The sequence below is a fragment of the Eublepharis macularius genome, chromosome 4 (assembly GCF_028583425.1).
Source record: "Eublepharis macularius isolate TG4126 chromosome 4, MPM_Emac_v1.0, whole genome shotgun sequence".
Lineage (NCBI taxonomy): Eukaryota > Metazoa > Chordata > Lepidosauria > Squamata > Eublepharidae > Eublepharis > Eublepharis macularius.
This window is the reverse complement of record NC_072793.1, coordinates 172,470,635-172,484,892: the sequence shown is the minus strand read 5'-3', so window position 1 is coordinate 172,484,892 and position 14,258 is coordinate 172,470,635. Positions and strand designations below refer to the sequence as shown.

Sequence of the window (14,258 nt, the reverse complement as noted above, 5' to 3'; positions counted from 1 at the left end):
TTGGCTGAGCCGGGGTGGGGGCGGAGAACTGCCCATCACCCTCTGAGCCCTGCCGCAGTTGGGACGTGTCACTCCTGTCACCCTGGCTCCAGCGAGGCTCACAGGACAGCGGGCATGTCGCCACCCTGCGTCTCAGCTCTCCCCAGGCCCCCCTTGTCCCTACACCTGCCAACCCCCCCAGACCCCTCCTGCCCATTAGCCCTTCCCAGACCCTCCTCCCCAGCCCCAACTTTCTAGAGCCTGTTGTATTTATTTGCACAACGGGCTTTGTGTCTAGTTACAATGTGATATAGCAAGACAAAGATTATATTATACAGTGTTCTAATATATTGTGTCCTAACTGAATGGTATCAGATCCCGGCAGCTGCTGTCTTATTCTGCAGCCTTTCTATTCTGGCATGGAGCGGCTCTCCCACAGTCCTTTGCTCCTGTGACTGAGACTGATGGAAGGAGAGTAGAAAATGCATTGGGGTATCCACCAGGGCAGGAGGACAAGCCCTAGTTCAGTAGCTGAGCATCTTGGTTCGCTCACTGATGGACCCTGAATCCAGACCTCCTATCTCAGCGGCATCTGAGGGAAATGCGCTTCCTCCAGAGCCCTGAGGAGTCTGGAAGGTGTGCTGATGGCATCCTGTCAGGTAAGGCTGGGGGAAGCCGGATGGTGGAAGGACCATTTCAGGAGATTTTTCCGGAATTTCTCTGTCAGAGTCCCACTCCTGTTTTGCCGGTTCAAGGACACAATCTATGTGTATTACAGTGACATTTCTTGTGTGTGTAACTTCTAAAAGAGCATGGCCTTGTGTTAGGGCCAAACTGGAGAGGATAGCAAACTACACAAGGCTCTTCCAAGAAACAGCAACCTCAAGTTTGACTTCTTCCTCTTGACCTTCACCGATGATCACAGCACATCCCACCCTTCTGCGGTGAGGAAGCCTCTTAGTGCTGTGGTTAGAGCCCCCACTTTGCACACAGGAAGCCCCAGGTTCAACCCCCCCCCCCGCCCACCACCAAAGAATGGATCTCTGGTAGTAGATTTCGGGAAAGATCTTTCTTTGCCTGGCAACAGGAAGAACCCTAATGGCTTGAGTAGGTGTTTCCCTTTCATATAATGCAAGTTCACACCTACAGATTCCCCACCCCAACCCCACACATGGTTATCCCTGGGACTGCCAACCTCCAGGTGGTGCCTGCAAACCTTCCAGAATTAGGAAGTCAGCTGGGAGGCCCAGCTTTCAATCCCCACTTTGAATCTCCTGGAATTACAACTGATCTCCAAACTAGAGATACCATTTCCCTTGGAGGAAATGTCAAGTTTTGGGGAGTAGACCGTATGGTATCACCTCCTCTCTCCACATTCTATGGGCTCCTGAACAAGCTGCCCACAGCCACTCAATCCGAGGCTTTACATGGGAATCTGGCAAAGATGAACTTTGCTAGGCCGTATCCAGCAGCTAAAGGTAGCTGTAGGCAGCTGCTGGAGGGAGCTATGGTGGTGGCAAGAGGGCAGGCATGGCGCCAAGCCCCATGCTGCTTCTGTTGGACAGTGACAAGAGACTGGTGGGGTGGGGGAGGAGACTGCAGGCGAAAGGGGAAGGGCATCCCCTTACACCCCTTCCCCCTGCCAAAGCTCCAAAGGAGCCCTCCCTCCCCATTTCAGAAATTCTCAATAGGATTCTCTGAGTTGACATTGGGATTCTCTAAGCTTGTAAGGGGTTAATGTTGAACCAGAGACTTGCAAGCAAGGAAGAATCCTTGCTTGGGAGGGAGAGAGGCGAGCTGCAGAGTTTAAAATCTACTCTCCATAGGAAACAAAGGAGAGTAAACTTGGGGCAGCTTGTTCTGGCCCATATATCTGAACCTGGGAGTCCAATTCTCCTATAATTTGTGTTTTTTGAAGATTCCCTCCAAATCTGGTGTAGTTGGCTTCAATACTCCCCCCTAGTTAAACTGGAGATTCTCTAACCCAGTTGAGAGGATCTGACCCAGATTTCAGAAATCCTGAATGTGGGTTTTTTTAAAATGAAGCCTGATAGAAATGAGCCGATTTGATGGGTTTGTGTGTGTGTGTGTACATGTGTATTTGCAATCCAAGTCTCTCTCAGGGATAACTGAGTGCAGGAATTCAGGCATATTCCTATCTCTGAAGTCTCTGCTTTGGGCATAATGTCAGTTATCTGTCTGTCAGATTAGATTCATCTGAATTTCTTGTAATTCTTCCTGGATCGTCTTCAGAAGATTCAAGGATATGAGTGATGTCTGCTCTCTTATTCAGGTGCAGAGCAGGCTGCAATGCCTGCCCCGCTTCACCCAGCCTGCATCAGGCATGCAGCAGGTGGCAATGCCCACCCCCATCACCCAGCCAGAATCAGGTGCAAAGCAGATGGCAGTGCCCAATCCATTTCACCTGGCCAGGAGCAGGCGAGGAGCAGGTGGCAATGCCCAACACTCCTTCACGTGGCTGGGATCAGATGTGGAGCAAGTGGCAATGCCCAGTGCCACCTTCACCCAGCTGGGATAAGGAGTGGAGCAGGTGACAATGCCTGCCCTCCTTCAGGTGAGATCAGGCGAGGAGCAGCAGGCAATGACCATCCCAGCCTTCACCCACCGGGTCTAACAAGGTTTTACCCTTGTCTGAACCAAGCCTCCACTAGCCAAAAGAAAGATGTATCTTTCTTTTGGAAAGCTTTCAGCAATTAGTTTTCAGACCTGTCAAACAGCTAAGTTCTTTGAACCACCTGTTAATCAGTACATTTATTTTATATAGGGTTTGATATTCCTTTGCAACTCCTTATCAAACACACAGACACCGCTCTAGTTTATTTCACTTTATTGAAAACTAGAAACAAAGTCTGTTGTGGGTAAAAAATACAACAGGCTCTGGAAAGGGGAGAGTGGGCAGGCAGGCATTCCCTCCTCCTCCTCCATCACTGATCCTAGCCAGTGAAGAAAGGGGGTGGACTTTGCCACCTGCTCCACACCTGATCTCAGTAACGTGAAGGGGTGGTGGGATTTGCTACCTGCTGCACTCCTGATACAGATTGGGTAAGGGGGGGGGGCAGGCATTGCCACCTGCTCTGCTCCTAATCCCAGACAGGTGAAGGGGAAAAGGGCATTGTTTTCTGCTCTGCACCTGATTATGGCTGGGTGAAGGGGGGCAGGCATTGCTGCCTGCTCCAAGCCTGATCCTAGCTGAGTGAAGGAGAGTGGGCATTGCCACCTGTTCCCTGCTGGGTGAAGGGAGGAGCGGGCATTACTTCCTGCTCCTTGCCTGATCCTGACAGGTGAAGGCGGGCAGTGGGTTTTGTTACATTCCTACCTGCTCCAAGCCTGATCCCAGCTGGGTGAAGAGGGTGCAAGCATTGCCACTTTCTCTGTTCCTGATTCCGGCAGGTTGAAGGGGGGCAGAGATTGGCGCCTGATTCTAACAAGGTGAAGATGAGGTGGGCATTGTTGCCTGCTCAGTAACTTATTCCAGTAGGCTGAAGGGGGCTGGCATTACCACCTGCTCCACTTCTTATCGCGGCTGAGTGAAGGGAAGAAGGGAATTGCCTCCAGCTCTGTGTCTGATCCCACCTGGGTGAAGGTGCTGGGTAGGCAATGGCACTGTATCCACTCCTGATCCCAGCTTGGTGAAGGGGGCGGGCACTGCCATCTTCTCTGCTCCTGATCCCAAAAGGATGAGGGGGGATGGGCATAGCTCCCTGCTCCGTTACTAATACCAACTGGGTTAAAGTGGAGAGTGGGCATAGCCGCCTGCTCCGCTCCTAATACCAGCTGGCTTAATGGAGCGGGCATTGCCCCCTGCTCCACTCCTAATACCAGTTGTGATAAGGTGGAAGAGGGCATTGCCACCTGCTCCACTCCTAATACCAGCTGGGTTAAGGTGGGGGTGGGCATTGCCACCTGCTCCACTCCTAATACCAGCTGCTTCACTCCTATTACCAACCAAAATGAGGCTATCCCCGGTATATGTGAATACAAACCAAAGAGCGGGAAACCGCCCGGGAATTATTCAATTACACAGTCAATAATTAAAGAGTGACACTCTCTATAATTAAGCACAAATACAATGCTCCAATAACAAGACTAATTCATACATACGAGTGCTCAAATTTATACAGCAATAATTTCTAATGACCTTGATACATCAAGAGCAAAACATCCTCTGGCATGAGCCTCTCACAGAGAGACTCCGGGACCCACTCAAGGTAAGTAGGTCAATGGCTATATAACGATTATGGTTTTTTCTTCCTTTTTATTTCAATGACAGTTTTTCTCTTTCCAGGTACTTTTTCAGGATATGCTGGATTTTCACCTGTGTCTACTCAGTTGAGAAGAGGAACCAAAACCTCCAGCCAACTTCTGCCACCACAATAAAACTCTACATTTGCCAGTTTATGGAATTCAAGTTACTCTGATTTCATCTCCCAACCCTTATAGCAAGAAGCCCAAGGCCTCTTGAATCAAAGGTTCTTTATTGAAAGATTATATTCAAAGTACAGGTGTCCAAAATTATCCAAAGGCTAAGAAAGCTGATGGCTGAACACAAGGCTTTGTTGAGAATGACGTGTTGGTTACAAGTTGCAATATATCAAACACTCCTTTCTAATCCCCCCCCCACCATAGTCTAGAGTCAGCAGAGATTTGGGAATGCGAAAGGAAGCCTCCTCCAAGGTCTGTGGCGAGCCAGGCTAGATAAGACCGTCCTGGGAACACAGCTGTGTCTCTGTGAACCTGCAAACAGACAACACTGGCAAACTACAACAGTTAGCAACCTTACTGAGAAAACAATATGGCAGTGCTATGGATAGCAGACCTGACATTCTGCACCCCCAAAGGCCCCCCTCTCCCCTTAGCTCCCACTTGTCAGGGTACTTTCTGTGGAACCTGGCTAAGAGTTTCGGAGCGTTTACATGGGGAGGACTCCACCCACTCACGAAAACTTTCATCAAAGTCCTTCCATCTGATGAGATAAAATAATTTGTTATGTTTCTTTTTGGAGTCCAATATCTCCTCTACCTCATAGTGTGATGGTCCATCTATTAGGGTGGAATGGGGTACTGATTTCTCTGGATGCTATTCATCTGGTTGCGGTGCCTTCTTTAGTAGACTGAAGTGAAAGGTAGAGTGCATTTGGCATAGATTCTTTGGCAGTTCTAGTTCTACGGTTACATCATTGATCACTCTTTTCACAGGAAAAGGCCCCATGTATTTCAGACCCAATTTTTTACTAGGCTGTTCGCTTCTGAAATTCTTAGTGGAAACATAAACTCTATCTCCAGGTTGTACTTTCCATTGCTTCACACAGTGGCGATCTGCGTATTTTATGTAATCTTCTTTGGCTTTGGTCAAAGTTTTTTGAATTACAGTCCATTGTTTGGTTAGGGAGGTCCACCACTCTCCCAGCTCCCCCAGTTTCTTGGTTTTGGTGGTGATCTCGAATGGTATGGTCTGCCCTTCGTATCCATGTACAATCTTAAAGGGGGACTCCCCTGTGGAGCTGTGAATCGAGTTATTGTACGCATATTCAGCATAAGGAAGAAAATCTACCCAGTTGTGTTGCTGGTAGTTAATATAGCATCTAAGAAATTGCTCTAATACTTGATTTGTGCGTCTGGATTGTCTGTCGGTCTCGGGATGATGGGTGGAGCTTAATCCTTGCTCTATGCCGGCGACTTGGAGGAGCTTCCACCAGAAGTTGGCAACGAATTGAACACCCCTGTCGGAAATCACCTTGCAAGGAAAAGAATGCAATCTTACTATGTGTTTCATGAACAAGCTGGCCAACTTCTTTGCCGTGGGAATAGTAGCACACGGGATGAAATGAGCTTGTTTGGAAAACAAATCTACAACGACCAGAACACAAGTGCAACCCTTGGAAGCAGGTAAATCTGTTATAAAGTCCATTGAAATCTCTTCCCATGGCCTAGAAGGGGTTTCAAGGGGTTGCAATAGTCCAGGGTTTTTTCCCCTCCTCGGTTTGGCCATTATGCATGTGGGACAGGAAGTCACATACTGGGAGACGTCCCTTCTCAGATGGGGCCACCAGAACTGCCTTTGAACTAAATGGAGGGTCTTTAAATAACCGAAATGTCCAGCAAGTTTGGCATCATGACATTGCTGGAGAACTTCCCTTCTTAAACTTGCAGGAATGTAAAGTTTCAACCCTTTGCGCCATTCTCCCTCCTCCCCGTTTGTGCAAGTTCTGCCACTGGTGCCTCCCCCCCCCTTTTCCCTCCTCACTTTTCACTTTTTCTCTCCACCCACTGAAGCCCGGCTGTTGTTCCCTTTGCGCTTTGGTTGCTTGGCTACGTGTCATCACCGCTCCTCCCAGCTGGGTGGGGGAAAAGACGATGTCAATTATCTCCTCCCTCCGGCCGTTGTATTGGGGCATGTGTGAGGGTGTCTGCTAGGAAATTAGATTTGCCAGGCATATAGTTCAATGTGAAGTTAAATTTAGAGAAGAATTCCGCCCAACGGAGTTGCTTAGCATTAAGACGGCAGTGGGTGCGAAGGGCTTCTAAGTTTTTGTGATCAGTCCACACTTTGAAGGGGTGGCGGGCTCCCTCCAACCACTGCCTCCACATTGTGAGCGCTAATTTTACGGCAAAGGCTTCCTTTTCCCATACATTACAATTTCTTTCTGCGTCAGTGAATTTTCTGGACAGATAGGCACAGGGACGCAATTTTTTATTATCATCCTGCTGCAGCAGCACCCCCCCCCCCCATGTCCATGTCGCTAGCATCCACTTGCACAATGAATTTACAGTTTTCATCCGGATGCTGCAATACTGGTTCTGAGGTGAATTGGCTTTTTAAGTCATCAAACGCTCGTTGGCAGTCTACAGTCCAATTTAATTTTGCTTGGGGTTTGCTTGCCTGTATGTCCTTCCCCTTTGTTTTCAACAGATCAGTTAGGGGCAATGCAATTTTAGCAAAATTTTCTATGAAGGGCCGATAGAAGTTGGCAAACCCCAGAAAGGACTGTAGCTGTTTCCAGGTAGTAGGAGCAGTCCAGTCATTTACTGCCTGGATTTTTGCAGGGTCCATTTTTAGCCTCTGGCCTGAAATATGGTAGCCCAAATAATCCAGCTCCTCCTTGTGGAATTCACATTTTGACAACTTTTGTGTTTTTGTGAATTCACGTTTTGACAACTTGTATTGCATTAAAGCCTGTAAGACTTTTCGAACCAGATCCACTTGGGACTTTTTATCTTGCGAATAAATCAAAACATCATCCAAGTAAATAATAACCCGTTTATATAAGTATTCATGCAAAACTTCGTAGATGAGCGTCATGTAAACCGATGGGGCCCCTTTTAAGCTGAAAGGCATAAACAAATATTCATACTGTCCCGGGGCGTATTGAATGCAGTCTTCCACTCATCCCTCTCCCGTATCCTTACATGAAAGTAAGCATCTTTGAGATCTAATTTCGAAAAGATCTTACCCTGGGCCACTACGCTGAGCAGGTCCCAGATCAAAGGAATGGGATAGGCATTGAACACTGAGACTGCATTAATTCCACGGAAATCTGTGCACAACCTCAACCTGCCGTCTTTTTTCTTTACAAATAACACAGGAGTGGCATGGGGAGAGCTAGCCGGCCGGATGAATCCTCGTTCCAGGTTTTTGTCAATTAATTTCCGAAGTTCCAGACGCTCCGCTGGGCTCATTGAGTATAGCTTTCCCTTCGGCAATTTCTCTCCTGGCACTAATTCGATGGCGCAATCTGTGGCACGGTGCCGAGGGAGTCCATCCGCTTCCTCCTTGCTAAAGGCTTGGGCCAAATCCGCATATTTTGTAGGTAGTTGGCCTAACTCTTCCACCGTGAGTAGCGCCACTTCCAAAGGGGAGGGGGCCTCTTTTCCCCACTTCTTATTCCATTCACGGGACTGGCAATAGTCTCGGCTAAAAATAATCATACCTTCCAACCATTTGATGAACAGGTTGTGATCCCAAAGTCAGTGGCTGCCTAGGATTAACGGGTATTTGGCCATTTGGCTTATTACGTAAGGCCGAATTTCCCAATGATTTCCCATGCCAGTTGGGATGGGTTCAGTTTCATATGTTGCAGGGTTCATGTTGGACCCGTCCATCTGCTCAAACACTATGGGAGTATCCAATTCGTGGGCATCCAGCCCTAGTCCATTCATCAGAGCGGGTGATATAATGTCTCTAGGGCACCCAGAGTCTATTAGGGCTTGCACTCTTACATGCATCCCTCGTTTAGGATTCACCAGTACCACTGGCATAAATAGTATGCCCCCCCCTTTCTCTCACCTCTTTTGGGGTGGTCTCGGCGACCTGCCGTGGGGGGCTCTTCACAACAGATCCTCCTCATTTCCCACCTGCAGGTACAATGAATTGGGTTCTTGGGCTTGATAAGTAATTTCTTCAATGATTTCCTTGGCCTCCAGTACAGTCTCTGACCATCCGCGTCTCATTGGAGGTTTGCATTCCACCTTTCCTGTGTGGGGAGCAAGGATCAGGCGTTGAATAGCTGGCTTTCTGAGAGGGCATTGGGTCACAAAATGCCCACTGTTTCCACACTGTAGGCATAATCCTTGCCTCCGACATGTGTCTCAGGTCCCCTGAGTTGGCCCTCGACCTCCCGGCATACCTCTGCCTCTACCTGGTAGAGGGGCTATTCTTCTCGGAGTCCCTATTGATTTTGCTTCACCAAACGGACTACTTGCGTGCAGTTTTCCACCTCACAGGCTAGCTGAATCCACCCCAATAGCGTTGGCGGATCGTCTTGCATTAGCGCCCTATCCAGGAGCTCAGGATTTAGTCCATTTTGAAACAGTTCAATTTTTACTCCTTCATGATAATTGGGGCATTTGGCAGCTCGCTGACGGAATTTGGCCACGTATTCCCTGACGGGTTTGGATCCTTGCTGAATCGCTCTTAGCTCTGTGCGAGCCCTCTCGCTTTCCAGGGGATCCTCATATAGGGCCCTTAATGCTGCTATAAAGGCTTGTAGGTTCCATAGTTCCGGGCCCTCATGTCATATAGGGTTACATACCATTCCGCTACTATACCTTCCAGCCTTGACGCTAGGTGAACCACCCAGCTTTGCTCTGTGGAAAATAAGCGACCCCACTCATTAAAGAACTGCAGTGCTTGAACTATGAAAAATCCTAACTTTTGGGGTTCCCCATCGAAAGTGGCCTCCAATTTTATCCATCCCAGGGGTACATCTACCCCTCGATCCTGAAGCCCCGCAGATGCCCCTCCCTGGACTGGCGCAGGATGCAGTTGAGGAATGGGCCTTGGTATTTGCGGCATGGGTATCCTAGGCACATACTGCGTGGGAAGGGCTGGAAGAGTTCTGTCCCCTCGGTGGGGTAGGGGCCCCGCTACTGGGGGGGGGTGTGGTCCTGGCGGCAGCCTCGGTCCTGGCATTACTCCCCTTCCCACCACCTGAGGCCTTCGAGCAGGCACCGGCACCAGCGGACCTGCTCCACCATTTGGATTTACTATTTGTGCAGGAGGAGGCGGCAGGGACACCACATGGGCCAGTATGGGCAGTACAGGAATCGCTGCCGGAGGCCCCGCAGGTGTTGGCGCAGCTGGGGCAGGAGCTGGTCCCGACGGCCGTCCCGTGGGATTGGGGCCTGGTAATGTGGCTGGTCCTGCCGGTGGCACCAACATAAGCCCCATTAAGTGAGCTGTTTGGGCTAGCTCCCCGCTCATGGCCTCCATCTGTGCCTTTATAGCTAGGTAGCGCGCATTGTCCAATCTTCTCCTGTCCTCTGCTGCTACTCTCTCCGCATCCCGGCATAGCGCGTCCTCCCAGTCTTGTAGCAACTTGTTTGCTCTCTCCACTTCCGCGACCGACATGCCCGGGTTGGTCTGCAGTCCTCTTTCCTGCACGTCCTCAGCCGGGGCCTCTACAGTCTCGTGGTAGTTAGATATGGAGGACGTTGATGCGGATCCCTTCACTCGGTCCTCCCCTCCTGGTAACTCCAGCAGGGCCGATTGCCCCGTGGTCACTGCATCCCCCGAACCATAATCTTGGTCAAGCTCCAACGCTTCTGAGGGCGATATAGTGCATTAAGCCGCTGTTCCACGGGCCCAGTCTTTGGTCAGGCTAGTCACCACTAACATTTCATAGCGCATAACTTGGACTTTGCCCATCAGGATATCCCACCGTCCCCGGAGCGCTGAGCAGAGTCATCCCCAAGTTTGCTGACTCAACGGATCCCACGTCGAGGGTATCCCAGCTTTGTAATTCTTGGTGGGGAACTTCCCAGTCTTGAGGCGTTTCCTCTCCACTTTTGACTTGCTGAGGAGCCTCTACTAGACATCCCGCTGCTTCATCCCACATGTACTGGGGAATCACGCTAATCCTAGTGTCATGAGAGGCCACCGTGGACGCTTGCAGGGCCTCTCACAGTGGATGCCCGGTCCCTGGAACCTCCAGCACGGGGGATAATTGGGCCTCCTGGCCAAACACTCCAGATGAGCACATAAACATAGTCCCTAAGCACCTCTCTCTGCTCTCTCGCGTGCGAGGTCCCCACTGCTGAGGCGTGGATACTGAAGTCACAGGAGTGATGCCTCTTCCGATGGAGATCCTAGGCCGAGCACCCAGCTCGCTCCACACTGTGCTGGCTGCAGGGGTAGGCTGGATACTCCCTGTAGCGAGTATAGAAGGCATCTCTCCACCCTCTATTCCAGGAGTAGGAGGTTCAGTCGGAGTATATCCAGTAGCCATCCTTCCCAGGTGTGCGTAAGGGAGAGAAAAGGGGATTCTCAACAAAATGTCAGTTTATGGAATTCAAGTTACTCTGATTTCATCTCCCATCCCTTGTAGCAAGAAGTCCAAGGTCTCTTGAATCAAAGGTTCTTTATTGAAAGATTATATTCAAAGTACAGGTGTCCATAATTACCCAAAGGCTAAGAAAGCTGATGGCTGAACACAAGACTTTGTTGAGAATGACATGTTGGTTACAAGTTGCAATATATCAAACACTCCTTTCTAATCCCCGCCCCCCATAGTCTAGAGTCAGCAGAGATTTGGGAATGCAAAAGGAAGCCTCCTCCAAGACCTGTGGCGAGCCAGGCTAGATAAGGCCGTCCTGGGAACACAGCTGTCTCTCTGTGAACCTGCAAACAGTCAACACTGGCAAACTACAACAGTTAGCAACCTTACTGAGAAAACAATATGACAGTACTGTGGATAGCAGACCTGACATTATTGGAGACTATGTGCTTAAAGCTGAGCCTTCTAAGCCATGGGATGACATGTGACGAATAGCAGATATCCAGGCACTCCTGAGTCTGGCCCAGGATTATCATCACTGGTCGTGGTCCCACTCATTCCACGTAGCTCAGCCAGCGAAACAGTAGAGTCTTGCGTCATCAACTGCACTGAAAGCAGGGATGATCTTTCCATCAAACTGACAGAGATAAATGTGTTTGATTTATTCCTGCTCACAAATCCCAAAAAACAATCTAAATTGTGGCAACAGATAGGCAATCGACCTTGTCTAGAAATGAATCAACCATTTCATTTTCACCTAAGGGAACTAAAATTTTCCAACCACCTAAAGCTAAAATAGGAAAATGTTATAAAACAAAAAATGGAAAAACATAATAACTCCAAGTGGTATTGAGTACTCCTTTTGACTACCTGTGTGGGATACTGCAAGACTGATATGAAGAAAGCTAACTGTGATTATATGGCTTTCTTGATTTCTTACGGTGTTCAAGTCTCCAGGCATTCATATGGCTTTTCCCCTCTGTGAATCCTTTGATGCGCATTTAGGTGGCTATTGTGAGAAAAGCTCTTTCTACACTCCAAGTATTTATATGGCTTCTCTCTTGTGTGAATCCTTTGATGTTTAGATAGGTTGTCATTCTCAGAAAAGCTCTTTCCACACTCCAAGTATTTATATGGCTTCTCCCCTGTGTGAATCCTTTGATGAGCAGTTAGGGAGGTATTGTGAGAAAAGCTCTTTCCACATTCTAAGCATTTAAACAGCTTTTTCACCTTGTGAATCCTTTGATGATTTTTTAAGTTACCAGTCTGAGAGAAGCTCTTTCCACATTCCAAGCATTTATACAGCTTCTCCCCTGTGTGAATCCTTTGATGTTTTTTTAAGCTACCAGTCTGAGAGAAGCTCTTTCCACACTCCAAGCATTTATATGGCTTTTCCCCTTTGTGAATCCTTCGATGATTTTTTAAGTTATCAGTCCGAGAGAAACTCTTTCCACAGTCCAAGCATTTATATGGCTTCTCCCCTGTGTGAATCCTCATATGCACAGTTAGGCTGTCACTGCGAGAAAAGGTTTTTCCACACTCCACGCATTTATATGACTTCTCCCCTGTGTGAATCCTTTGATGTTTAGATAGGCTGCCATTCTCGGAAAAGTTCTTTCCACATTCCAAGCATTTATATGGCTTCTCCCCTGTATGAATCCTTTGATGCACAGTTAAGGGGCCACTCAGAAAAAAGCTCTTTCCACACTCCAAGCATTTATATGGCTTCTCCCCTGTGTGAATCCTTTGATGCACAGTTAAGGGGCCATTCAGAGAAAAGCTCTTTCCACACTCCAAGCATTTATATGGCTTCTCCCCTGTGTGAATCCTTTGATGTCCTCTTAAGTTACCCATCTGAAAGAAACTCTTTCCACACTCCAAGCATTTATATGGCTTCTCCCCTGTGTGAATCCTTCGATGTTTAGATAGGCTGCCATTCTCAGAAAAGCTCTTTCCACACTCCAAGCATTTATATGGCTTCTCCCCTGTGTGAATCCTTTGATGCACAGTTAAGGGGCCATTCAGAGAAAAGCTCTTTCCACACTCCAAGCATTTATATGGCTTCTCCCCTGTGTGAATCCTTTGATGCACAGTTAAGTGGCCATTTAGAGAAAAGCTCTTTCCACACTCCAAGCATTTATATGGCTTGTCCCCTGTGTGAATCCTTCGATGTTTAGATAGGCTGCCATTCTCAGAAAATTGCCTCTTTGGTACCAATTGGTCTCCAGATTTTGCATCCACATGCAGATCTTCCTCTCGTTCCACAATCACCCTTTCCACAATCACCCTTGACATTTCTCTTCTATCTGCAACTGGAAAAGAGAGAAAGCAGTCAATTAGAATGAAAAAGAGCAAAATAATAGTTAGCAGGTACAGTCAGTAGTGAAAAGTATTTTCTATAGTGAGAGCCAGGGACCTGGAAAAATTTCAGCAATATCTAACCATGTGCCAGGTTGTCTTAGAAAGGGAGAAAGAGATAGCAAGAGCAGTGTGACATACTGGCTTGGGCTGCTTCATCAGGAGGGCAAGGCGGAAACAGCAAGGCGGGGGTCTTCAAAAGGAAGATGTGCAGCCCAGGGCAGGATGAGCATTGGAGAGTGGAGTGGTGGAGAGCAAGAGGTAGAGATGGGAGGAAGGGGAGAGGCTGAGATATAGGAATGGAGCAGCTGCAACTGACGGCAACCGGAGACGGTGCTGCAGGGGCAGAGGTCAGGTTGAGCTGAGCGAGCCAGGTGTGGGCAGAGCTGTTCGGGCTCAGCTCAGCCAGGCAACCTAGGGCATCCCTCCCTGAATGATGCTACAGCCAACCTGCTGGGGACGAAACCCTGCGCTGAGCTCAGGAGGAGCACAGGTGAGGGGAGCACAGGAAACACAAGAAGCCAGAAAAGCCCTGGTCAGGCCAGGGACAAGCAGGAGGGCTGACAGTCATAGTGAAAGGAGCCACGCCTACTGTGAGGCCACTGGGGCAAACGTCACAAGTGGTTTTTTGTTCTGCTGCAGAAAGTTGCTCTTAAAATAAATGTTGTTGGTACTGATTTGGGATGCACACGGAGATAAACTTGGAAAAGAATTCCTTGTTAAAAATCTTGAACTTTATTGATCGTTTTTATTTACATGAAAGGGGAAAAAAATTAAAATAATCAAATCCAGAGAGTGGAGCTGTGGACAGACAAGACCGATCTGTCTACATTCCTGAAAGAAACCCAGTTTTGAAGAAGGAGCCAAGGAGTTCTTGTGAGGAGAAAATGGAGGAGAATTGTGTAAGTTGCTTTTGGTCCCTTTTTTGGGAGAAAGGTGGAGTATGAATGAAGTAAATACGTCATAAATATAGCTGAACATTGGGGGGGGCACTTAAAAGATATACTGGTTGCGGGGCAGGAAAGAAGGAAGGAAGAAAAGCTGAGGCTATGTGGGGGGGGGGGGTGCCTGTGTCCCAGCCTTGCTTTCTGAATTGGAAGCTACGGTTGCTAGTGGAAGTCGGAAATCA

At 48.5% G+C, this 14,258-nt stretch overlaps 1 protein-coding gene across 1 annotated transcript in view; it reads right to left on the bottom strand.

Annotated features, from left to right (window-relative positions):
• Positions 1-14,258, bottom strand: part of LOC129328755 (uncharacterized) — a 175,088-nt gene that overhangs the window by 106,236 nt on the left and 54,594 nt on the right. The window contains 3 exon segments of the mRNA XM_054978033.1: positions 3,070-3,074; positions 11,215-11,227; positions 11,712-12,924. Coding sequence (XP_054834008.1) covers positions 3,070-3,074; positions 11,215-11,227; positions 11,712-12,924 — 1,231 coding nt within the window.